This window comes from Cebus imitator, unplaced genomic scaffold (assembly GCF_001604975.1).
Source record: "Cebus imitator isolate Cc_AM_T3 unplaced genomic scaffold, Cebus_imitator-1.0 Scaffold203, whole genome shotgun sequence".
In the NCBI taxonomy this organism is placed as follows: domain Eukaryota; kingdom Metazoa; phylum Chordata; class Mammalia; order Primates; family Cebidae; genus Cebus; species Cebus imitator.
Genome location: NW_016107518.1, coordinates 543,401 through 569,531, shown reverse-complemented (window position 1 = coordinate 569,531; position 26,131 = coordinate 543,401). Strand labels below are relative to the sequence as shown.

The 26,131-nt window shown below is 45.7% G+C and overlaps 1 protein-coding gene across 5 annotated transcripts in view; it reads right to left on the bottom strand.

The window, feature by feature from the left end:
* UBL7 (ubiquitin like 7) overlaps nucleotides 1-13,580 on the bottom strand; it is a 14,982-nt gene extending 1,402 nt beyond the window's left edge. Inside the window, exons 1-10 of one of the 5 annotated variants that reach the window (XM_017547995.2) lie at nucleotides 13,509-13,580; nucleotides 11,408-11,620; nucleotides 9,578-9,697; nucleotides 5,387-5,469; nucleotides 4,512-4,596; nucleotides 3,891-3,948; nucleotides 3,042-3,175; nucleotides 2,732-2,781; nucleotides 2,295-2,462; nucleotides 1,597-1,719 (exon numbers count right to left, since the gene is read on the bottom strand). In XM_017547995.2, the coding sequence (XP_017403484.1) occupies nucleotides 1,597-1,719; nucleotides 2,295-2,462; nucleotides 2,732-2,781; nucleotides 3,042-3,175; nucleotides 3,891-3,948; nucleotides 4,512-4,596; nucleotides 5,387-5,469; nucleotides 9,578-9,697; nucleotides 11,408-11,620; nucleotides 13,509-13,548 (1,074 nt within the window). In that variant the 5' untranslated portion in view covers nucleotides 13,549-13,580. Of the gene's footprint in view, nucleotides 1-1,596; nucleotides 1,720-2,294; nucleotides 2,463-2,731; nucleotides 2,782-3,041; nucleotides 3,176-3,890; nucleotides 3,949-4,511; nucleotides 4,597-5,386; nucleotides 5,470-9,577; nucleotides 9,698-11,407; nucleotides 11,621-13,387 lie in introns of all 5 variants that reach the window. The other 4 variants (XM_017547997.1, XM_017547996.2, XM_017547999.2 and 1 more) reach the window with 4 other exon arrangements.
* Between the last annotated feature and the right edge of the window lie 12,551 nt (nucleotides 13,581-26,131).

Sequence of the window (26,131 nt, the reverse complement as noted above, 5' to 3'; positions counted from 1 at the left end):
GATGGTCTCGATCTCTTGACCTCGTGATCCACCCGCCTCAGCCTCCCAAAGTGCTGGGATTACAGGCTTGAGCCACCGCGCCCGGCTTCTTCTAGTATTTTCATAGCTTCATTAGCGTCTCTGTTTCATGACAGGAGGGACTTGCACAATTTAGGGAAAACAGTGTGTTCACGTGTGAAAAGAAGGCAATGCAAAGGGGAAGGAACACAACGTCAAAGGGGCAAGCAGGGGTAAGAATGCAGAAGGCTTAAAAAAAAAATCCACAGACATCAATCTGAATTCACTTTACAGGCCAGGTGGAGCCCGTGAAAGCTTCTGAGCTGGGGAATAAAGTAAACAGGCATCTGGCAACAGGGGAAATGCAAGAATGGAGAAGACAAGTTGTTCACACATCCGGCTCCTATTCCCTCACGGTCTGTAAGGACCACATGGAGCAGTGAAAACCACACAGGCCTGAGCCCTGTCGTTAGGTCTTCATGGCCTTATGACCCCAGACAAGTTCCAAGAATGACGCTCTACCCACAGGCTTCCTGCGTGGAATAGAGGAAAACATACGTGAAGCAAACCGCTCAAGTGTGGAGCTGTGAATGACAATGCTGGCCCCTCAGGTCTTCCACTTAGCTGCTAGGATAAACTTTCCCCTCCTTAAAGCCTCGCATGGGCCGGGCGTGGTGGCTCACACCTGGAATCCAGCACTCTGGTGCGTACCCGTGGTCCCAGCTACCCAGGAGGCTGAGGTGAGAGGATCACCTGAGCCCAGGAAGTTGAGGCTGCAGTGAGTTGTGATCACACCACTGTATTCCAGCCCCCGCGAAAGTGTGAGACCTTGTCTCAAAAAATAAATAATAAAAGCCTCCCATGGCTCCCTGCTGACTGCTATCATCAAGTCATCAAGTCTAATCTCCTCAGACTGGCATTCAAGCCCCTCGCATACAGGCTCCTGCTCTCTTTCTCTGGCCCCATCTGCAGATCTTCTACACTGGACACTGCATCCTAGCCTTATAGTTTTGAGTATGTCACATTTACCTCCACACATGTGCACAAACGGGTAGCTGCCTTCACCTGGAAATCATCCCCTTCCTACCTCAAACACCCATTCCCTGGCTAGCTAACTTCTAACTAATTCTTTTGACAATCAGCTTAAATACCCCTCCCTCAGAAAAGGTCTTGACCTTGGCCCTCACTTCAAAAAGCTGGACTTCTTGTCTTGTTGCTCCCCAGCTCAGTACATGCCCGGTGCAGGGATGAGAACCAGCTTTCCCCTAGCCCAGCATCTGGACTCAGGCCTAGTATACACATGCTCAGTCAATGCGCACGGAATGAATGAACGACTGAAATGGCCATGACTGTCAAAGCCAGGTGGTCTAGGGAGTCAGGCCATGGTCACTAGGGGCAGGAGAAGCTATAGCGACCACTGTGTATGGTCTGAGAGGGTGCCCTTGCTGGGAACACTCTGCACCTGCTCCACTGCCATGCTCCAGCTGTTCCTAGAGTGAAGCATGCCATGTGTGAAGGACCACCAGAGAGCAAAAAAAAAGCTCAGCATCCAAAGTAACAAGGACGTCACATGGAAACCAGGAGGTGGGGAAGACTGACCTGGAGGCTGGGCTGCCCAGAGGCCTGCAGGGCATGCTGTAGGGCTTGGCTGAAGAGATCATTGGTGATGGGCGTCCCTGACTGGACACCAGAGGACATTGGTGAGGTCCCTGAGGAATGGCCCTAGAGACAAATCAGTGGTCAGTGCCACCCTCAGAGCCATCTCAATCTTACAGCAGACACCCACTGTTGTCATATCACCCCACAGTGCTCCTGAAGAACCCAACTTCTGCCTCCTAACAAGGGCCTGCCATGAGGCAACCAACAAAGGTACCTAGAAGCTCTCTATGCAGGCAGGAAAGGTTCCATTCTCTTCTGCACCGAGCCCCTTGTCCCAGCCTAGGACCTCAGCACTGGGAGAGATGGCCTTGAAAGCTGAAGTGCCTTGTCACCCAGAAATGCTTGAGCTGGTGATATCTGCTCCTGTCAGGGATTAGGAAGGGCCCACTGTGTGAGGGGAAAGTCTTCTGAACTAATAGGAGGGACTATTCAGGACCATGTTAAAATCTAGATTTCTGAGCCCTCAAGGCAAGTGAAGGGGAGGTCACTCAAGCTGCAATAAGAAATCCCCACCAGAACTCCAAGGTTCAGCTTAAACCAGATCTAGCACTAGGGTCAGCAAAGGCAAATCTACTCTACTGCTGGGAAGCTTGTCCCTGGGGCACCCAGCCTTGATCTTCCCAGCCCTGTCTTCATACCTGGGTGCCAGGAGTCGGTGTGTGAGAACTGCTCTCCGGAGTGCTGGCCAGGGCCAGGGCGGTGGCCAGCTCACTCTGGGTGATGGGCCGGGGCCCAGCAGCTCCGCTGTACCCCAGGGAGGCTGGGCGGGAGCTGGGGGTGCTGCTGGAGGGTGTGGATCTGGTGCTCTGGAGAAAGAAGACACTCAGAATCAGGGAAGCATTACTGTGAAACTCCCAGATGAACTCCAGCCCCCCTCCCCACCCCCCGAAACAGTTCTTGGGGAAACTCTTAAGCTCCCAGGTTTAGAAAAGAATCCAAAAGGAGAAATAGTACGACATGGTCTTGGCCCCACAGTGGCCTGTGTCCACCTCCCAGCCTTGGGAGTTCCAGGTCCCAGGAAGCAGCTCATTCCCAGCACCATCTCCCCCAAATGTCAGGCAGGCAGGCCACTTACTGGGTGAAAGTCATCCTCATCATCCGAGAGCCCTTCAAACAGGAAGCCACCTGGAGGAGGACGAACAGATTTCAGGGGGAAGAACAGAAAGGCACAGGCGCAGCTCCAGAATCTCAGCTCAAGTTACTCTCCAAATTCATATTTTCATCTCTCCCCTCGGAAAATTACAGGACAGATGCACTTCCTGACTCAAACTGAGAGTTCCCGAGGAACGCCCTCTGCCAACACTATACATAGCTGCTGAGTAAAGCAAATTCCTGGGCCACTGCCGGCTCCTGAGGGGCCCACATTACGCTTTTCAGGGGCTCACCTGGCATATCCCTATATGAGCTGGAGGGCATGCTCCGGGAAGAGGAGTCAGTTCCTGGCATTGGGGCACTGCCTGCTACCGAGTGCAGAACCAGAACAATGGCATTCACGAGGGCTGGGTGAGCAGGCACCAACCTAGGAGAGAAGCAGGAAGAAACCCAAGGGTGGCTCAGAAAGAGCACCCTCAGCCATGACAGGAGTTCTGGGTGCCCCCTCAACAATGCAGCCACCTGTGCCTGCCCTCAAATTCCTCAATCTTCAGCATCTTCCACCAGGAAGCTTTATCTTCCTGTTGATCTGCCCCAAGCAACAGAAGCAAGGCCTTCAGTTCCTGGGATCCACCACAAACTCTTCACCCTCTATGCAGGCAAGGCATGATGGAAAAGGTGCAGCCTGGGAGGCTCCGGGTTCTGGCCTGAGCACATGAGGAGCCTCTGGTCTAGGTATCACTACTACATCAGGCAACCCTGGACAGGTGCCTTCTCTTCCCAGGGTGGGGCTGTTTTCTTCACTTGCAAAATAAGAGGACACGTCCCTTCCAGCTTTGACATTTTACAGATCTACACACCTGCTTCTCCTTTCCCCAGCTTAAAATTCTAGAAAAGCTCCCTAATTTCTACCAAACAAAACCTAAACTAAGCCTGGCAGGCAAAACCCTTTCCCTCAGAATCCTGCTTCCTCCCAACACCCTTGGACTTTGCTCTTTCTCACCCCCTGACATATTTAGAGGGTAGACTGAGTGATAGGCTGTGGACGGGCTCCCAGAGCAGACTGCAGGGTGACAATTAGGCTTCTGGCCTGAGCACATGAGGAGAGAGAAGGTACCCTCTAATATGACAGGTACACTTACGTATCAAGCATATTGGGATCAGCGAAGACGGAGAAGAGGTCCTTGTCTTGGAGAACCCCTGAAAGAGAGCAGAGCTCACCTCAGAGAAAGGAAATTGGCCAGATCCAGGAGGGAGAAGAGGCTTTGGGTCTCAGAGCAACCAGCTCAACGGGGACACAAGACCACAAGCCAATCTTCATGAGAAGTAAAGGAAACAAAGACCCATTCAGGCACTCCCCACCTTGCTCTAGTGAGGATGGTCCCCTGCTCTCCACCTCCCCCTGCACTTAAGTCACATCACAGGCTGGGTACCAACACACCTGTCTCTTTCCCTGGTATCTCTGGGTTCTTCTCTTACTCAAGGTGTGCAGGATGTCTTCTCTGATTGCTAAGATTTGAGCTAACTGCTGTCCTCATTTGGCATCCGCATACTCTTATTTATGATGTTAGGCCATTATCTCTCCGTGGGACTGACAGCTCTTAAAGGGTTGGGTATATTAAACACACCTTGATTACTCTTTCTCTTCCCACAAGACCAGTGACTCTTCAAAAGATGGTCCAAGTCTCTTTAGAGGAATTGTCTTCTCCTGTTCTCTCCTTTTCCAGCAACTCCTATTTCCTCAAATTCAATCCTGCACTTACCAAGAGCAATGGGGTCACTGCTGAGGCCTGGGGTGGCCACAATGATCTGATCCAGAGATTCCTTATTGCTGAGCATCTTAAAGACCTGCCGGAGAAATGGGGAGGGCTGAGCACTCTAACCAGCTCAATGCACTCATCAAATGCCCACACTCTGCCGAAGGACTTCCTCCCTCTAAGTATTTGCATGTACATCACCACAATGGAACAACAGCCCTGGAAACAGATGAACCTCTTTTTGCTCTAAGATCATAGCTTACTGGAAGGGAAACAAACAATTAAAAAAAAAAAAAAAAAAAAAAAAAAAAAAAAAAGGCAAGACCACAGTAAACCTTCAATCTCCGTGCTCCTTTTCCCCACCTACAGTTTAATGCTTCCAAAATAAAAGCTGTCATTACAAGCCTGATAACAAAGGTTTCTCTAGGTTCCAAAAGTCCTTTTCAATCTCTGTACAATTATTATATCATATTTGTGTATATTGCTAAGTTCACAGCTGCACTAATTTTGCCTCTCAATTCCCCTACAGAAAGACATCAGCCCACTTCCCCAGTGAGGACATCTAGGTCAAGGGGCGGTAAGCAGGCAGTTCAGCCGAAGTCAAAGAATGAGGCCCAGCAGAAACAGTGTGTGGATCATTCAGCTGTCACCATACGGGCAGGTCGTATCATTATCATTAGAGAGAATCAACAATGCCTGACTGCGACATGCTCTTTGGGGAAAGACAGGGCTCTACTGAGGCCCACAGACATGGCAAAAACTCCCCAAGGAACTCTTGGTTGCCACGGCAACGGGCTTCCAGCTCCCACTCCACACCACTCGCCAGCCAGCGTTCACACCCTCTCCTACAGTCCTGGCTGGGGGCTGCCGCACACACTCACCGCCTCCCTGTAAGAGGAGCTGCTGTGCAGGGCAGTGTGCAGTACCCGGAACTCTCTCATGGCAGCCACTTTGTCCACAGGTTCTGGGGGACAAGACACCCAGAGTTACCCCACAGTGCAGGACCTGTCTCTGCCACAGACATGGCAACATCACTTCAGCATGTGCCAAGGAGCAGCCTGGTCTGTGCATTCCCTTCCCTCATTACCCCTTAAGAATGGGAGTGCACTCAGAAAAACCCATTTGTGCCACAGATGTGAAAGCTGCTAGTAAGCATCCTTACATTCGTGTGTAAGCATCTTCCACAGATAAAACAAACACACACATTCAAGTTCCTGCACAGGAGAATCTTACCACATGAAAGATAGTGCTCTCATCAACATCCCACTGCAGGAATTCTAGATAATTACGTTTGTTTTTCGGGGGTTTTGCTTTTGTTTTTCAGTCTCACCTCTTGCCCAGGCTGGAGTGCAGTGGCGTGTTCTTGGCTCACTGCAGCCTCCACCTCCCGGGTTGAGGCGATTCTTGTGCCTCAGCCTCCCAAGTAGCTGGGATTACAGGTGTGCAACACCACTCCTAGATAATTTTTGCTTTTTTTTTTTTTTTTTTTTAGACAGAGTCTCACTCTGTCGCCTAGGCTGGAATGCCGTGGTGCAATCTCAGCTCACTGCAACCTCCGCCTCTTGGGTTCAAGTGATTCTCCTACCTCAGCCTCCTGGGTAGCTGGGATTATAGGTGCCCGCCACCACACCTGGCTAAATTTTGTATTTTTTGTAGAGACGGGGTTTCGCCAGCCTGGTCTCGAACTCCTGACCTCGTGATCCACCCACCTCAGCCTCTGAGAGTGCTGGGATTACAGGTGTGAGCCACCATGCCCAGCCAATTTTTATATTTTTAGTAGAGATGGGTTTCACCATATTAGTCAGGCTGGTCTCGAACTCCTGACCTCTGAAATGATCCATGTGCCTCAGCCTCCTAAAGTGCTGGGATTATAGGCATGAGCCACCAAGCCTGGCCCCGGGTCACACTTTTTAAAGCATTTTCACCAAGGACTACTGCTTATGACTGTACAGACCGTGTACAACTCCAGGGGCACCACTCCCAAAGCAAGGTGAAGAGCACCCCTGGGGTTCAGTGTGGTAGCCACATCCTTATCGAGAGTCCTGATTATGAGGCTGTCTTTTGAAAAACAGTCATCCTAAGTAAATGGCCCAATTTATTCATTCAATAAACATATACTAAGCGCTTACTCCATGCCTGGCTTTGGGCATGGAACTAGAATGTGAAAAATAAGAATCCCTGCCATCAGGGAACTCTCAGGGCAGTAAAAGAAATGAGACTAGATCAAACATACAATTACAAAATGCCATGCTGAGGACCTCAACAGAGATGTGGATCCCAGTTGGGGCACCAGGAACACAAAGGCAGGCAGCCTTTGAGAGGGAAGGTGAACACAGACAGCCGCCTCCCATGGGAAAGGGGCATCAAAGAGAGAGCCGATATTTACTGGGGGGTGAAGGTATTCCAAGCCTAAATGAGAACATGTGCAAAGGCATGGGAGAATAAAAGAATGTGGTGCTTTCAATGAACAGCAAGTCATTCTTTGTGGCTGGAGCTCGGGGTACACACCCCTGCTCAAACAGCAGGCTAAGGTAGGGTACCGAAGGGCTTTGTAACCTGCCGTGGAGAACCACCAAAGCGATCCAGGTGGGAAGAGAGACAACAATGGGTTCTCCTCCTACAGGCTCTACTCTAGTGGGAGAACAAAAAAAATGTGATTCCTTTGTGAAGAAAAGCACTCAAGGAGAAAATATCTAAAACACTGTCACAAAACAGTTTCTTCACAGATCTAAAAGTTTATTTTAACCTTCCAATAAAAAGGCCATTTGTTTCAAAAATAATCCTCCAGGTAGAAGGTGGGAGGAAAAGGACTCTTAATATCTTAAGCCAGTATTCAGCTAAGAGTCAGGGCTGTCTCTGTAAGATCTCTGAGCTAAGTTCATCCTTTGGAAGTGGAAGGCAGCCAGCCCAATGGAAATGGTTTTCCTCTTGAGCCAGGAAAACCCCTGGTCCATATCCCAGCTCTTGCGTTAGCTTTCTAAGTAGCTGACCTTGAATAAATGCCTTTCTAACCCTTTTCTTCCTCCGTAAGATGCTAATGCTGTTACCTACCCTGCAGGGCCACTGTAATGATTAAATGAGGTATAAAAGGGAAAAAACTTGGCTCACAGTAGCCACAAATGTTTTCCTTCTGTCAATGCTCTCTAGCCAAAGAGCTGAGGGGCATACCTGTATTTAAGCAAGCTGAGTTTACTGCTCAGTAAGAAAGAAGAACGCATACCATAGGAAACCAGGGGCTGTCTCAGTAAGAGGATATTAAAAAGGACTTCTTACAGGATTTTGGTTTTGTCTGGGTGATCTGGGGAGAAATTTAAGGAAGTGAGGTTTTACTCTGGAGAGGATGCTTTCAAGCAGTGGGAATGATTTTATAATTGAGTATCTTAGTAACTCTTACCTAGAAGGAAGGAAAACTAGACCAAGGTGGAAGCTGTACTGGCAAAGAAGCAGCTGTTACTCTCATGAGCTGAGATAGAAAGATACTTGGTCACTTTTGTGGTTTGGATAATGCTCATGGCTTTGTTTCTGTTCAGCAATGATAGGGATCTTGTTTTTGTCTTAGCCCACAGTGGTCTCAGAGTGGGCTTGACTGATATTAGTGAGCTATACAATTGCTCATGTTCCCCAAAAGGACTCTAAGGCCTGGCTGTGAGAGCCTGGATGTCAGGGGTTCCCTTTCTCTTTTTCACTTCCATCAGGGTATGAAAGACATTTTTGTCTTTTATGGTTAGAACTGAAAAGGGGGTAAATTTCAAACTGATAACTAGTCACAGCAATCATGAACATTATAAAAAGATGTCAACCTGCCAGTTTAACAAAGGTAATCTCTTTTACACAGCTTAGCTTTATTCTTGGGGAGGCTTTTAAGACATAAATGCAAAATCTAAATCATGAATTCCAAGCAGCACCTTCTATTTATAAACCAAAAAGGCATCCGAGGCTTTGTATATTTTCTCCAAGAGCTATTTAAATATTCTTTGAATATTTTCAGGAAAATAAATTACCAGTATAGCAAGAGCAGTTAGCTGACTGAACAAATCGACACCTGAGGCAGTTTGTAGGCAGATTTGTTAAGAAGGGAACAAACTGCAATATTAGAAAAATCCCAAATGTTGGCCCGGCACGGTGACTCATGCCTGTAATCCTAGCACTTTGGGAGGCTGAGGTGGGTGGATCACAAGGTCAGGAGATGAAGACCATCCTGGCTAACACGGTGAAACCCTGTCTCTAATAAAAATACAAAAAATTAGCCAGGCGTGGTGGCACACACCTGTAGTCCCAGTTACTCAGGAGGCTGAGGAATAATTGTTTAAACCCCAGGGGCGGAGGCTGCAGTGAGCCAAGATTGTGCCACTGCACTCCAGCTTGGGGAGAGAGAGAGACTCAGTCTCAAAAAAAAGAGAAATCCCAAAAGTTTCCAGCTTTTCTCTAAGGAGAACAGCAATAACAGCAAAAGGATACAAAGTTGACTTTGTATCACTGAAAAATAAACTGTTAACTTGAAGGAGTTTAAGTAGACAAAAACTCCCTATCCCATTAGAAAACAATGGATAATGAATTTAGAAAATGGAGACACTCTGGGAGGCTGAGGTGGGGCGGATGGCTTGAGGTCAGTAGTTCAGGACCGGCCTGGCCAACATGGTGAAAACCCATTTCTACTAAAAATACAAAAATTAGCCGGGCATAGTGGTGCATGCCTATAATCCCAGCTACTCAGGTGGCTGAGGCACGAGAATCACCTAAACCTGGGAGGTGGAGGTTGCAGTGAGCCGAGATCAAGATCGTGCCACTGCACTCCAGCCTGGGCAATACAGTGAGACTCTGTCTCAAAAAAAAAAAAAAAAAAAAAATGATAGAGAAACAAATCTCCTTCCATTAGTGATGCTAGTAGTAAAAAGGTCAAAATTGGACTCTGTTTATCAGCATGGTCTAATCCAATACATAAGAAAGATATCGTTTATCATCAGCTCAGTAAATCATCCCTTTGTTCCACCCAGGCATGGGCCTCAAGAACACACAGACCCTTCCCTTGCAAATATTACAGAAACTTTGCCTAAGGGCCAACCCTCACTCACCCGGTTTTTGATCAGGTTCGGGCCAGGACTTTCGCAGAACATGGACAGTGGACCCGGGTTGAATGCCATAGAAGTCAAGTGTCTGGTCATCTTTTAGCTTCCGACCACAGTAGATCAGATCTAAAAATAGAACTGTCCACTTATATTTTGCTCCTCAAAACAAATTTAGATGGTTTTTGTCCCCTGAGAACCTTATTTTGATTGGATAAAGCTGGAGAATCATACATGTTTTAAAAGATACTCTTATTTAATAACTTAATAAATACTTTTTTTTTTTTTTTTTGGAAACAGGATCTCACTCCATCGCCCATGGTTGAGTGCAATGGTGCGATCATGGTTTACTGTAGCCTTGATCTCCTGGGCTCAACCAATTATCCCGCCTCAGCCTCCTGAGTAGCTGGGACTACAAGCACATGCTACCATACCCAGCTAATTTTTGTAGTTTTTTTGTAGAGATGGAGTTTTGTCATGTTTCCCAGGCTAGTTTCTTAAGTCCTGGGCTAAAGGGATCCTCCTGGCGCAGCCTCACAACGTGCTAGGATGACAGGTGTGAGGCACCACGCCCATCCAATTAAATACATTTTAACAACCATTTGCAAACATAAACTCATAAAATGGATCTATATAGAATCTGGCCAGGCGTGGTGGCTCATGCCTACAATCCTAGCACTTTGGGAGCCTGGCCAACATAATGAAACTCCGTCTCTACTAAAAACACAAAAATTAAGGCCGGGCACCATGGCTCATGCCTGTAATCCCAGCACTTTGGGAGGTCACGGCGAGTGGATCACGAGGTCAGGAGTTTAAGACCAGCCTGGCCAAGATGGTGAAACCCTGTCTCTACCAAAAACACAAAAATTAGCTGGGCGTAGTGGCAGGCGCCTGTAATCCCAGCTACTCTGTAGGCTGAGGCAGAAGAATCGCTTGAACCAGGTAATCATGGGTTGCAGTGAGCCAAGATCACACCACTGCATTCCAGCCTGGCAACAGAGCAAGACTCTGTCTCAAAAAATAAATAAATGAAAAATACAAAAATTATCCAGGTGTGGTGGCACCGGCCTGTAATCCCAGCTACTCAGGAGGCTGAGGCAGAAGAATCAATTGAACCCCAGAGACAGAGGTTGCAATCAGCCGAGATCGCACCACTGCACTCCAGTCTGGGCAACAGAGTGAAACTCCATCTCAAAAACAGAAGGCAAAAAAAAGGATTTACACAATATCTATCCACAGAAAACCTCTAGAGCTTAACATTGTGGAGACTGCCCAATTTAAATCAACGGAAAAATGCAACGAAATAGGATGAACCCAATCCAGGTATGACTGAAAGCAACTTTTTTGCCAGTTGGATCCTTTAGCTATTATAAATTAACTCTCCAGTGTAGTTTAATTATATTTAAATTCCTCTCTCCTCCACCTGGACTGCCCATGCCATTTTCATTTTCTTTTTTACTGCTTTTCCTTTAATCAGTCAACCAAGCAAAAATCCTTCTAATTATCCCTTAAGACCTCCCTCAAATATACTGAGGAGCCTCCCCTGACCTACTCCTCCATCCCTAACTCACCCCAAACTTTTGTTGTTTCAGAAAAATAATTCGATAGTGCCATAAAGAACTTGGTGATAAAGTAGTTCAGTATAATACATGACTAAAATGGCAACCAATAGTTTCATTATGTGATTTGTGTCTCTATTTACCCAACACTCATTTCCCTAGAGTGTTAACATTGTGAGGCAACAAATCCCAAGCCCTTACTTTACTCTTGTAACTCCAGAAGTATCCTACCCTAAAAGAGATCAGAGCAGCAGTCCAACCCCAGTCCCAAGAGACTCACCAATCAGTTCAGGGTCTGGAACAGACTCTTGGAGTTTGCCAGCAATAAGCTGCTTCAGAAATGAAATACTATAGCCCCCTATCGAGTATTCTCCCAGTTCTGTCTCTGGCAATCGAAGAATAGACTTTGGAGCAAGTGGCTGGTCAGCCAGCTTCACCGCCAGGTGCCAGTCTGAGAGAGACATCCTCTCTCTTTCGCGCTCTCTCTTTCTCCCTGTAAAAGAACAAAGCCTCAGTGGTTAAAAGACAGACCACCACCCTACTCCACCCACAACAACCAATGGGTTGAATGAGAGACAATTCAGTGTGACACTGCTGGAGGAGCATAGGGAGCAGCGTCAGGAGGCCAGAACTAGAATCTGGGGTTCTCTATCTACTCATACTGTGATGACAGCTCTCTAGGCCTCAGTTTCTTCATCCCTAACTTGGAGACAAAAATACCATCTAACCTAATACAAATGTTGTGAGAGAGATCATCTCACCCTCTCCCTTCTGTATGCTTTTCCCTAATTTTCTTCAACTCTTGCTTGAACCAATAGAACAGCTTTATAACCAGTTCCCTGCCTCTTGCCTCTCCCTATCAAATATCTATGCTGCCACCTAACAACCTGTCATTCTAAAACACAGATCTGATCAAGTCACTTCTCTGCTTAGAACTCTTCCAATGTTGGGCTGGGCACAGTGGCTCATGCCTGTAATCCCAGCACTTTGGTAGGCCTAGGCAGGCAGACTGCCTGAGCTCAGGAGTTCCAGACCAGCCTGACCAACATGGTGAAACCCCATCTCTATTAAAAATACAAAAAAGTAGCCAGGCTAGGTGGTGTGCGCCTGTAGTTCCAGCTACTTGGAAGGATGAGGTTGCAGTGAGCCGAGATCCCATCACTGCACTCCATCCTGGGCAACAGAGTGAGACTACAGAAAAAAAAAAAAAAAAAAAGCCAGGCGCGGTGGCTCACGCCAGTAATCCCAGCACTTTGGAAGGCCGAGGCAGGCGGATCACTTGAGGTCAGGAGTTCAAATCCAGCCTGGTCAACAAGGTGAAACTCTGTCTCTACTAAAACACAAAAAAATTAGCTGGGCGTGTGGTGGGCGCCTGTAATCTCAGCTATTTGGGAGGCTGAGGCAGGAGAATTGCTTGAGCCCGAGGGGCGGAGGTTGCACTGAACCGAGGTAACACCACTTCACTCCAGCTTGGGCAACGGAGACTCCGCCCCCCACCCCCACCCCAAATAACTCTTCCAATGCCTCCAAACCATCTATACAAATTAAGTTTAAACTTCATCGCCTGGCTTACCTGCCAGCCTTCTTCACCAACAAAGCTCTACCTTGCCAGAGCCTCCACAACATGTAAGTGCACACTCATAACGAAGCTCTCCCCTATTTTACACCTCTGCTCATCTAACTGTGCCTGTAATTTCTCTTCCCTTTTTGGCCTCTTAGCAAAATCCTACTGAAACCAACACAAATTCAACAACCTCACTCCATTGTTCCTCCATTGTTCCCACATCCCCTCAAAACAAAATGGCTACAAATACCTGCTTGCCCCCTCCTCCATCCCAATTCTTGGAGGCCCTTGAAAACAAAAGACTAAAGTTTTTCGCCATCCTTGTCCCCATATATGCCTGGCATGTGTGGACCCCAGAAAATAAATCAGAAACTGACGGCGGAAGAATCTTGTAAAGTAAGGTAAGTCCTTGTTACAGTCATCATTATTGCTTCCAAAGTCCTCTGGTAAGGAAGAGGAAACAAAAGGCTGTGAAGCTGCCTAGCACACCTTAAAGCATCCTCAAAGTACCTTCCACCTCAGGTCTATGCCAGAAGGAAGTCGTTTTATATACCATGTCTCACTTAATCCTCATGATGGTTCCTTGTGGGAGCATTATCATCCACATTTTACAGATGAGGGAACCAAGACTGCCGCTGGCCCAAGGTCAGAGATAGCTAGTAATGGGGCAGGGACACTATCCGGTGGCGACCTCACCGCTCCAGTGCGGCCAGCTAATTAGCTGACATACATCGAGCCCGCGCAGCCCGGGGGCCCAGCGCCCTCACCCGTCCCGCGGAAGGCACCCGGCCGCACAGCCGCCGGTGTAAACACTCACTCTGGCCCTCTCGCCGGAAACCGGAAGTTCCGCTCTGCATTCTGGGAGTTGCAGTTCCCGCTGTTGCCCTCCCCCGCCCACACACACACACACACCCCCCCCGCCCCCTTATAAACAGCCAGTCTACTGGGGGCGCTAGTTGCAAAACTTCCGGTTCTGGGGAGGGCGTGATTTCCGCGCTCTTTGAAATGTCCGGCGTCAGGGTCCCTGGGCTTTTCGTTGGCGAGGGTCCCACTTCTTGTCAGTCTTCGGCCTGGTGATTACCGCGCTCTCCTGAAGAGCATATGAAGTACATCGGTTCTGCCAGTTTGGAACGCGCTGCTGGACACTCGGCCGTGTGGCGGACCCCGGATCCCCTCCCACTCCGACCATTCCCTCCAGAAGGGCCAGTTCCCAGTGGCCCCTTTAGACACATCCCAATGGTTTCCCACCGTCCTCACTATGCAAACGGCTGCCCCCGGGTGAAGGCAGCCTCTTCTGTGCTCCTTGCCGCTGACTGTGGAGGCACACCAGGAACCAGACGATGACCCCCTACAAAAGTTGGGTCCCCGAGGAGAGCTACTAACCTGGGTTCCTGGTACACCCTCAACATGCTGTGGAGAAGCTTAACTCACAGTCATTCATAGAATCAGTTTGAGGAGGGGAATTTCCGCTGAACTCTCATAGAGAAATTTTTAGATAACTGAGAAAGTTCTGCACAGGTAAAATTGAACAGACATTTTTTTGCACAGAAATTAGGATTACCAGAAATACTGAAGAAAGACTATTGATTGGACTCTTCTCAAGGAATTAATAATTCAAGAACTAAGGAAAGAAAAAAAGTGACTGAAAATACTGAAGTTAATCATAGCAACTGAAGGCTGATCCTGTGTGGACGAATGTAAACACTGAATTCCAACATCCCAATGTATGGCCTGGGATTAAGGCAACAATTGAGCAGGGTAATGTTACTGAGGAAAGGAAACAGATCGCAGGGTCTTAGAGGGCCTAACATGAAAGGCAGATCACCCCTCTGTTCTCGTAAGTTATGTGGGGTTTTTTTTGAAATGGCTTTCACTGTCTTCAGGGAGTTTATCTGCAAGATCAACCCCACCATTGTATGTTGTGGGCGTATTAGGAACCCATGTCTGTTCCCAAAGTCCCCCTTTCCCATCCTACCCGTCTTTAGATATACCCCCTCTTTCAGTAATCTTTCTAACTAGAATTCTTTAGACTCCTTCCCCTCCTGTCGACTAAGTTACTTGCACCTGAGCTCCATAATTTATCAAAATTACGTATTGTGAATATTTTCCCCAGTTAATGATTTTTTTTTTTTTTTTTTTGGGTTGGGTTTCACATTGTCCCCCAGGCTGCAATCTCGGCCCACTGAAATCTCTGCCTCCCAAGTTCAAGCGATTCTTCTGCCTCAGCCTCCCGAGTAGCTGGGACTACAGGCGCACGCCACTACCCTTGGCTAATTTTTGTATTTTTAGTGGAGACGGAGTTTCATCATATTGGCCAGGCTGGTCTTGAACTCCTGACCTCGTGATCCGTTCTGCCTCGGCCTCCCAAAGTGCTGGGATTACAGGCGTGAGCCACCACACCCAGCCTTTTTTTTTTTTTTTTTTTTACCCTTAATGGTATTAAATAATTTCATTTAAAAACTATGGCTTCAGCACCTACAGATCCCCGGAGCTCCCAGCTGAGCACGCTGGATCTCATAGTCCCTGCTGCTTTGCCACCCCATTCCCCTCAATAAAATGGTTGGTTTGATCCCCCAAAACAAAACAACTGTTTTTTTTTTTTTTTTTTTTTTTTTTTGAGACAGAGTCTTGCTCTGTTGCCCAGGCTGGAGTGCAGTGGCCAATCTCAGCTCACTTTAACCTCTGCCCCCCTGGGCTCAAGTAATATTTCTTCCTCTGCCTCCCAAGTAGCTGAGATTACAAGCACCCACCACCACACCCAGCTAATTTTTGTATTTTTAGTAGAGACAGGATTTCACCACATTGGCCAGGTTGGTCTCGAACTCTTGACCTCAGGTGATCTACCCATCTTGGCCTCCCAGAGTACTGGGATTACAGGTGGGAGCCACCACGCCCAGCCTGAAATTTTGTTTTGATGGTTAGTTCTTTTTGTGTACTGTATAAGAAATCTTTGGGCTGGGCGAGGTGGCTCACACCTGTAATCCCAGTACTTTAGGAGGCCGCGGTGGGTGGATCATGAGGTCAGGAGTTCAAGACCAGCTTGGCCAAGATGGTGAAACCCCATCTCTACTAAAAATACAAAAATTAGCCGAGTGCAGTGGCAGGCACCTGTAATTCCAGCTACTCGGGAGGCTGAAGGAGGAGAGCCATTTGAACCTGGGAGGTGGAGGTTGCAGTGAGCCAAGATTGCACCACTGCATTCCAGCCTGGATGATAGAGCAAGACTCTGTCTCAAAAAAAAAAAAAAAAAAAAAAAAAACAAACTTTGCCTGCCCTCATTGTGAAGATATTATCCTGTGTTTTCTTCTTTGGTATTTTATCTTTCACATTTAGGTCTATGATTAATTTGACATTAATCTTTGTATGTGATAGGAGTTAGACATCAAGATTCTTTTCTTCCATATCGGTGTACAATTGATCCAGCCCTATTTACAAAACATAATTTTGGGCCAGGCACAGTGGCTCACACCTGTAATCCCAGCACTTTGGGAGGCTGAGGTGGGTGGATCACGAGGCCAGGAGTTCGAGACCAGCCTGGCCAACATGGTAAAACCCCGTCTCTGCTAAAAAAAAAAAAATTAGCTGGACATGGTGGCACGTGCCTGTAATCCCAGCTATTCAGGAGGCTGAGGCAGAAGAATCTCGTGAACCTGGCAGGCAGAGGTTGCAGTGAGCCAAGATCTTGCCACTGCACTCCAGCCTGGGTGACAAAGCAAGACTCCATCTCAAAAACAAAAAATTGTTCCCACTGAATTTCAGTGACAGCTTTGTCATAAATCTGGTGACTATGTCTGGGTCAATTTTTGACTCTATTCTGTGCCATGGGTGTATTTTTCTGTCATTGTGCCAATATCACATGTCTTGATTTCCATAACTTTAGAGTAGGTCATGATATCTGGTAGTGTAAGTCCTCTACCGTTTTTGCTTTAAGAGGGGCATGGCTATTCTATCACCAATGGATGACAATTGTTAACTTTTGTTTTATGCTTCTATAAGTATCATTTTACTGAATTTTAAATATATGTATTCAACAAAATTTAGATTACACTGCACATTTACTTAGTAATCTACATATTTTACTTAGCTGGAATATTTCCCGTGCTTAAATTGTCTTGAGACTTTTTACTTTGAAGTAATTTCAAGTTTACAGTACTATTGCAAAAATGTTACAAAACAATGCCCTCATACCCTTAACCCAAAGTCCCCAGTTGTTAATAGTTTACATTTACTTTATCATTCTTTCCCAGTCTCACTATGCATATTGTTCTTTTGTTTTTCCACCCAAGCCATTTAAGAGCCAATTACAGACGTGATCGCTCATTACCCCTAAATATTTCAGTATTTCCTAAAAACAAGGATATATTCTATGCCACAGCCACAGTACAACCCAGCAAAATCAAGAAATTAATAAATACAGTACTACCATGTAACCTACAATCTCATTCAGTTTTCATTAACCATCCCAGTTAGGTGGAGACTGATCATCTCTCTCTGCTATTTTCATAAGTTATGTCAGAGATTTTCACAAAATCTGTCATATCAGTCATTTTGTAGCAGGAGTGGCCGAGAGAAACAGACCTCTTGAACACCAAACTGGGAAGGAAGAAGTTTATTTTTATTATTATTATTACCGCCGGGAGCCAGGCGACAATTTGTTTAAATGACCCAGCTCAGCTAACAAAGAGAAGCTCTGCCTTTTATATAGGCTCACACTCTAGATATTATACATGAAAGGTTTATAGCCTTAGAAATCAGATATGAAAGGGCCTTGGGTTTACAGTTTTAGGAATTACATGTGAAAGGTTTCTGGTCTCTGGATGGAGGAGTGGGGTGGGGTTTGATCTTATTTAAGTAAAAACAGGGTCTTCTGGAAAGACTCCCCCATACCATACCTGCTATTTACAGGAAAGTGATTCAGGAGGCGCCAGTCGGCCAGCCTTTTCTTCTATTGAAATGCAGTGTGGAAGTCAAGGGGGAGGTGATCCTAGATGCCTGGGTCTCCTTCCTCAGTTTCTCCAAAGAGTCTTAGTTCCTTTTAGTGAAGAATGGTATTTAGAAGCCAAGTCTGGATGCTAGATGTGTTTATTGCTACTGAGATGTCATTATTTCCAGTCTACCTCAGTGACTAGACCTAGCAAATAAATGAATATTGATATACACACACCATTCATCTATATTTCTATTAAATATATTTAAATGTGTGCATATAGATGTGTATGTTATATCTACATATATAGATCTATGCATATGTGAGCATATATATGTGCACACATATTACAATTCACATGTATATATAAAATATGAGTGCACAACAATGCCTCAGATTCCAATCCAATACCACATATTCTCCTGTAGACTTCCTCTCTCTGTAATTTTACCTCCCTTCTGCAACAGTAAGAAACTTGATTCTCATTTTCCACTATATACTTGTATTTTCTCATGTTGAAATGGTACCTGATATGGTTTGGCTGTGTCCCCACCCAAATCTCATTTTGAATTGTAATCCTTAATGTTGGAGGAGGGGCCTGGTGGGAGGTGATTGGATCCTGAGGACAGACTTCCCCCTTGCTGTCCTCATTATAGTGAGTTCTCACAAGATCTAGTTGTTTAAAAGTGTGTAGCACTTCCCCCTTTGCTCTCTCGCTCCTGCCCTGCCATGTGAAGATGTACTTGCTTTCCCTTCGCCTTCTGCCATGATTGTATGTTTCCTGAGGCTTCCCCAGCCATGCTTCCTGTATAGCCCGCAGAACTGTGAGTCAATTAAACCCCTTTTCTTTATAAATTACCTGGTCTCAGGTAGTGCTTTATAGCAGTGCAAGAACAGACTAATACAGGACCGTAACAATGGAGCCTCCTCTTCAACTTGATTCTTGAGTCCTTTTGACATAACCCTGGAGATTTTTGATAGCTTCCCTGCTATCTGTCATGACAAGAGTTCCTAGCTAATCTTGTACTTCCTGCCCTAGGCATAAAAATTAGCCATTTCTTCAAGAAGTTCATATGGTTTTCAGTGGGAAATTGTATAGCAAGACCACGATCTGGGCACTAGGGATACTTATTGCTACTGAATCGGTTGTTACTTGTAAGCCACGTTAGTGGACGGAGCTAGGGGGAGACCTATATCCATAGAGATAGAAAAAGAGAGCATTTATACTGCTACTTCAAATTCAAGACTACAGAGGTTTGGGTTTGGGTTTGGGTTTGGTTTTTTGGGGTGGTTGTTTTTCTTTTTGACACAGGGTCTCACTCTGTTGCCCAGTCTGGAGTGCAGTGTTGCAATCATGGCCCACTGCAGCCTTGAACTCCCAGGCTCAAGTGCTTCTCCCACCTCAGCCTCCCAAGTAGTTGGGACTACAGTTGTGCACCACCATGCCCGGCTAATTTGTGTATTTTCTATGGAGACAGGGTTTCACCATGTTGCCCAGGCTGGTCTTGAACTCCTAGACTCAAGCAATCTGCCCACCTCAGCCTCCCAAAATAAGACTACAGAGTTTTAATTTAATCTTTTATATATTACATCTGTATTTCCTTTCTTCTACACTGAGAATACTAGTTCTCAAGAATGTAAGGGACAATAGTATTTAAATATTCCATAACTACTCATTTATTTATCCTACATCACATACCCAGCCGTCTCAAAATAACAATACTAATGATACTGTCACCACCAATATATTTATTGAGATGTTTAAAAAAAAGTTTGCATGTGCCCTTCTCGTTCTAACCCCTCCATTCCTTCTCTCCATTTTAACAGATGTGCTGTATATTATCTGAGCCTATACTTATTACTCTACCTTCCTCTTTTAGCCCTCTTAATACTACGAAGAATTCCATGTTTAGTGCTCACCATTGGTTTTTGTTTTTGTTTTCTGAGGCAGAGTCTCACTCTGTCACCCAAGCTGGAGTGCAGTGGTGCAATTTTGGCTCACTGCAACCTCCACTTCCCCAGGTTCAAGCAATTCTCCTGCCTCAGCCTCCCATGCAGCTGGGATTACAGGTACGTACCACAATGCCTGGCTAATTTTTGTATTTTTAGTAGAGACAGGGTTTCACCATGTTGGCCAGGCTGGTCTCAAACTCTTGGCCTCAAGTGATTCACCCGCCTCGGCCTCCCAAAGTACTGGGATTATAAGCATGAGCCACTGTGCCCAGCCCACTGGCTTTTTATTATTGAACTCATTCTCTAGTAGATTTCCTGGAAGGGCTACAGTATTCTCTGTGAGTGATATTCCCTAAGCTTTTGCATATTAATAGCAGTTTATTTGTGGCCTTTATGCTTGAAAATCAGTTGGCTAAATATAAAATTTTTGGCTCACATTTTCTTTCCTTGAGATATTTCATTTTCATCTGATGACAAAAATCTAATTTTCTTTCCCTTACGAGTTACTTGCTCTTTTTACCAGGTTACCCAAGTAATTTCAAAATATTTTTCTTTAAGTTCCAGTCATTTTACCTGACTGTGTCTTTGTGCTGTTTGTTCTATGTCAGCATTCTCAGTTATGTGATATTCTCTTCCAAAATGTAATTTATATTTTTTTATTTCAGTAAAGATTTATTTTTGAATTACAGGTTTAGAATAGCTCCGTTCTTTTGCTTTCGTTTGCCTCTTAAGAGGACTCATGTTAGCCATATGTTGTATCTTTGCTGTCTCTCTTCAATATCTGCCACTTTTCTCAAATCTTTTCTCTCTCTTCATTTTAAAAAATACTTTCTAAATGTTTATTCTTTCTACATCCTACTTAAGGCATCTGTTGTGTTTATTCCTTCTGTGTTCTTTTTAATTTAGTCTTAATTTTGTTTTTTTGTTTTTGAGATGTAATCTCACTCTGTCACCCAGGCTGGAGTGCAATGGGGCGATCTCAGCTCACTGCAACCTCTACCTCCTGGGTTCAAGCACTTCTCCTGCCTCAGCCTCCTGAGTAGCTGGGATTACAGCTGGGCACCACCACACCCAGCTAATTTTTGAACTTTTAGTAGAGATGGGGTTTCACTATGTTGACCAGGCTAGCATCAAACTTCTCCCCTGAAGTGATCTGCACACCTCAGCCTCCCAGAGTGCTGGGATTATAGGCATGAGCCATTATGCCCGGCCAAATATCATTTTCTTAATATATTTCAGTTTATTTTAAAATAGATGATTATAGTTTTTTTTTTGTTTGTTTGTTTGTTTTTTTTTGAGACGGAGTTTCGCTCTTGTTACCCAGGCTGGAGTGCAATGGCGCGATCTTGGCTCACTGCAACCTCTGCCTCCTGGGTTCAGGCAATTCTCCTGCCTCAGCCTCCTGAGTAGCTGGGATTACAGGCACGCACCACCATGCCCAGCTAATGTTTTGTAGTTTTAGTAGAGACGGGGTTTCACCATGTTGACCAGGATGGTCTCGATCTCTTGACCTCGTGATCCACCCGCCTCGGCCTCCCAAAGTTCTGGGATTACAAGTGTGAGCCACCGCGCCTGGCCTAGATGATTATAGTTTTTTTTATCTGTTCTCTGTTCACATCTTATTGGTATGCTTTTATTGTTTATAGAAATATAATTCTGCTGCTTATTCTCTTATTATCTTACCATAATTTTGTATGACATTTGGCTTTATTTTCTGTTGTTCATTTTTGTGTGAAATTACTTTTCCTATGCTTTTAAAAGAGACGTGGTTCAGGGTAGCATTTCAAACTTGAGAGAGCTGCCTCCTCTATTGTTTTCAGGTAGTGTTAAAAAATATGGCAGCTTGCTTTCTGAGATTCTTCAGCTCTATTAGCCTTCCTAATTTTTTTTTTTTTTTAATTGAAATGGAGTTTCACCATCTTGGCCAGGCTGGTCTCGAACTCCAGACCTCAGGTGATCCACCCACCTCGGCCTCCCAAAGTGCTGGGATTACAGCCGTGAGCCACTTCGCCCAGCCAAGCCTTCTTAATTTTTATCTGGATCTTCACTTTCCTTCATCTCTATTGATGTCTGTCCTGATCAATTTTGGTTCCATTTCTAGCAGTTTTTCCTCAGTATGAGACCCTGTTCTGGAGGGAAACTCTGGCAGGCCAGATTTAGGATTGATATAAGCTGAGTTGCTTCAGCCCCTTAAAATCTTAAAGCAGACCAGTTACACTTAGTCACTGTTGGAATGGGCAAAAAACCTCCCAGTTTCAGCTGTTGTTCTCAAATTAGTCAAGCTTTCTAATGAATGCCTGCTGGCTCGTTAGAGGAGTTCCTATTCTCAGATCTGCTAGATGTAGCATTACTTCCTTCTGCTTCTTTCTGCACAGGTGATGAGGCCACGCAAGTCTTGCAGCTGCCAATAGTTTGTCCTTACCAACTTGGATTTTGGAGTTAATGGGGATATATCATGACCTGATATTAGTCTGTTTGGGCTAATACCACAAAATACGGAATGTATGGCTTAAACAACAGAAATTTATTTTCTCCCAGTTCTGGAGGCTGTAGAGTCCAAGATCAAAGTTCAGTCGAGTCAATTTCTGGTGAGGGCTCGTTTCCTGCCTTGCACATGGCCACCTTCTTGTTTTGTCCTCATATAGTCTTTCCCTGATGGCTGCAATTGAAGAGAGAGATCTTCCTCCTCTTATAAGGCCAAATCCTATAGATTATGGCCCCACCATCATGACCTAATTTAATCTTAATAACCTTCTAAAAGCCCAATCTCCAAATCACATTTGAAGTTAACACTGTGGGTTAAGCCTTCAATATATGAATTTGTGGTGGGTGGGGACAATTCAGTCCATAGCCCCTAGGGGTTTTTTGTTGTTGTTGTTCTTTGGGTTTTTCTTTTTGAGGTGGAGTCTTGCTCTTGTCACCCATGCTAGAGTGCAGTGGCACAATCTCAGCTCACTGCAACCTCCACCCGCCAGGTTCAAATGATTCTCCTGCCTCAGCCTCCCAAGTAGCTGGGACTATAGGCATGCGCCACCATGCCCAGCTAATTTTTGTATTTTTAGTAGCGATGGGGTTTCACCATGTTGGTCAGGCTGGTCTTGAACTCTTGACCTCGTGATGTGGCCACCTTGACCTCCCAAAGTGCTGGGATTACCATCGTGAGCCACCGTGCCCAGCCTTTTTTTTCTCTCTTTTTGAGACAGTCTTGCTCTGTTGCCCAGGCTGGAGTGCAGTGGTACAACCTCGGCTCATTGAAACCTCCACCTCCCAAATTCAAATGATTCTCCCACCTCAACCTCCAAAGTAGCTCAGACTACAGACATTGGCCACCACACCTGACTAATTTTTATATTTTTTGTAGAGACAGGGCTTCACCATATTGGCCAGGCTGGTCTCAAACTCCACACCTCAAGTGATCCACCCCCTTCGGGCTCCCAAAGTTCTGGGATTACAGGCCATAGCACCTAGTTTTGTTGTAAATATTGTCCGTGGATTTTTGGTTTTGTCACCAGGTTGCTATGCTTTTAAGTGGTGGTCCAGAAAGATTAAAAAGCTTGGCTGGGTGGAGTGGCTCATACCTATAGTCCATGTACTTTGGAAGGCTGAGGCAGGAGGATCACTTCAGCCCAGAAGTTTGAGACCAGCCCAGGCAATGTAAGATTCCATCTCTACAAAAAAATTAAAAATTAGCCAGGCGTGGTGCCATGTGCCTGTAGTCCCAGCTACTCAGGAAGCTGAAGTGAGAGGAATAGTTAAACCTAGGAGATCAAGGCTGCAGTGGGCCACGATTGTGCCACTGCACTGTAGCCTGGGCAACAGAGCAAGACCCTATCTCACAAGAAAAAACAAAAACAAAAACAAACAACTAGGTCACTCAATATGCTAAGTGAAATAAACCAGTCAAAGAGAACAAATACTGTATGATTCCACTAATGTGAGGTACCTAGAATAGCTAAAATCATAGAGACAGAAAGTAAAATGTTTGTTGTCCAAGACTTGGGGTAGGGGGGAATGGGGAGTTATTTTTTGTTCAATGAAGCAGAGTTTCAGTTTGAGAAGATGGGAAAAGTTCTGGAGATAGATGATGGTGATGGATGCACACGTGAACGTGCTAAATACCACTCAACTGTACACTTCAAATGGTTAAAAGGGTCATTTTTAGTTATCCATATTTTTCTATGATAAAGAAAAAGTAGAAACACATAAAACAGCAGTCCCCAACCTTTTTGGCACCAGAGACCAGTTTTGTGGAAGATAATTTTTCCACAGACCAGGGTCAGGGGATGATTTTGGGGTGATTCAAGCACATTGCATCTATTGTGCACTTTATTTCTATTATTACATTGTAATATATAATTACATAACTCACCGTAATGTAGAATCAGTGGGAGCCCCGAGCTTGTTTTCCTGCAACTAGACGGTCCCGTCTAGGGGTGAAGAGAGACAGTGACAGATCATCAGGCATTGGATTCTCATAAGGAGTAGAGTACGCAACCTAGATCCCGCACATGTGCGGTTCACAGTAGGGTTTGCGCTCCTGTGAGAACCTAATGCTGCCATTGATTTGACAGGAGGCAGAGCTCAGGCAGTGGTACGAACAACGGGGAGCAGCTGTAAATACAGACGAATCCTCGCTCATGCCACTCACCTTCTGCTGTGCAGCCCGGTTCCTGAAAGGCCACCCCTGGGGTTGGGGAACCCTGACATTGAAGACCCAAAAAAGGACTCCATCAAAAGTTGAATGATTCCACCCATCAATCAGTGTGCTGGGATTCCACCAACCCCTTCACTTGACTGGAGACTATTCTAAGAATGAGGACTGTGAGTCCACTGAAATGATTGTGAAATATAAACATACGTCTTACTGCATCTGTCTTTCTTCTCCTGGAGCCTGAAATAAAAATGGACAAGGAAGAAATGACTACCGTTACGGGTGAAGTTTTATTTAACAAATATTCAAGTGCCTATTATATGCAAGGCATTGTCAGGAACTATGGAAAATGTAAAAATGAAGCATATACAAGAAGCTCGGAGTCCTGAAGGGGATATTTACATGCATAAGTTTTATCATGAATAATTTTAATACAAGAGAAAATAAGAAGTATGCCCTGTTCTGTGCCCCCAAGGTGCTCTGTGATCACAGCTCACTGCAGCCTCAACCTCTGGACTTAAGTGATCCTCCCACTTTGGCCTCCCGAGTAGCTGGGACTACAGGCACGTGCCACCATGCCAGGCTAATTGTTTTGTACTTTTTTGTAGAGATGGAGCTTTGTCATGTTGCCCAGACTGGAACTTGAACTCTTGACCTCAAGTGATCTGCCCAGTTCATCCTCCCGAAGTTCTGCGATTATGGGCGTAAGCCACCATGCCCGGCTTTGCTTTTCTTAATTATTACATGTGTTTCACTGTATTGTCATCAACAATTCACTTTCCATCTCCCACACTGTGGTAGATTGTGTTGATGGCCCACTTCATCACCTTCCCTGTATCATGCCCTTTACCATGTGACTGCACCAGTGCCCTCCACCACCATGAGTGGAGTACCCTGTCCTGCCTCTTAATTCTAACCCACTATGTGCCTTGGTTTGGCCAATGGAAAGCTGGCAGATTTCATGGCAGCAAAGGCTTGAAATTCATCTGAACATTGGGAGCTGTGCCCTTTTGCACCTCTAGCATCATGATGACAACATGACAGACACATGTTGTGGAGCATTCCTGAGTTGCTCCAGCTGATGCCAGCCTTGTTTAGCTGCCTGCCAGACTGCATATAGATGTGTGAGTGAGCCCAGCCAAGAAAAGGGTACTAATTATAATTATACAACTTGATGAATTTTCACAAAGTAAATGTATCTATATAATCAACACCTAGATCAAGAATTAGAACCTTAAGAACACCTCAAGGGCACCCCTCATGCACCTTCCCAGCCATTACCCACTCCTCCCTTCTCTAGAGGTAACCATTATCCTGACTACTTTTTTTTTTCTTTTGAGACAGAGTTTTGCTCTTGTTGCCCAGGCTTGAATGTAATGGTGCAATCTCAGCTCACTGCAACCTCCGCCTCCCAGGTTCAGGCAATTCTGCCTCAGCCTCCCGAGTAGCTGGGATTACAGGCACATGCCATTCCAGCTATATATGGGGTCAGGCACGGTGGCTCATGCCTGTAATCCCAACACTTTGGGAGGCCAAGGTGGGTGGATTGCTTGAGGTCAGGAATCCGAGACTAGCCTAGCCAATATGGCAAAACCCTGTCTCTACAAAAAATACAAAAATTAGCTGGCCATGGTGGTGCATGCCTGTAATCCCAGCTACTCAGGAGGCTGAGGCAGAAGAATCGCTTGAACCTGGGAGGCAGAGGTTGCAGTGAGCCGAGATCACACCACTGCGCTCCAGCCTGGGTGACAGAGCAAGACTCCATCTCCAAAAAAAAAAAAAAAAAAAAAAAGTGCTGTGATGACAGATGTGAGTCACCACACTACCTGGCCTATTCTCCCCTTCTTACTTACAGGACCCCATTCTATTCAGAGTTCTGAGGTACTTAGCTCCCCACATTCCTCCAGAG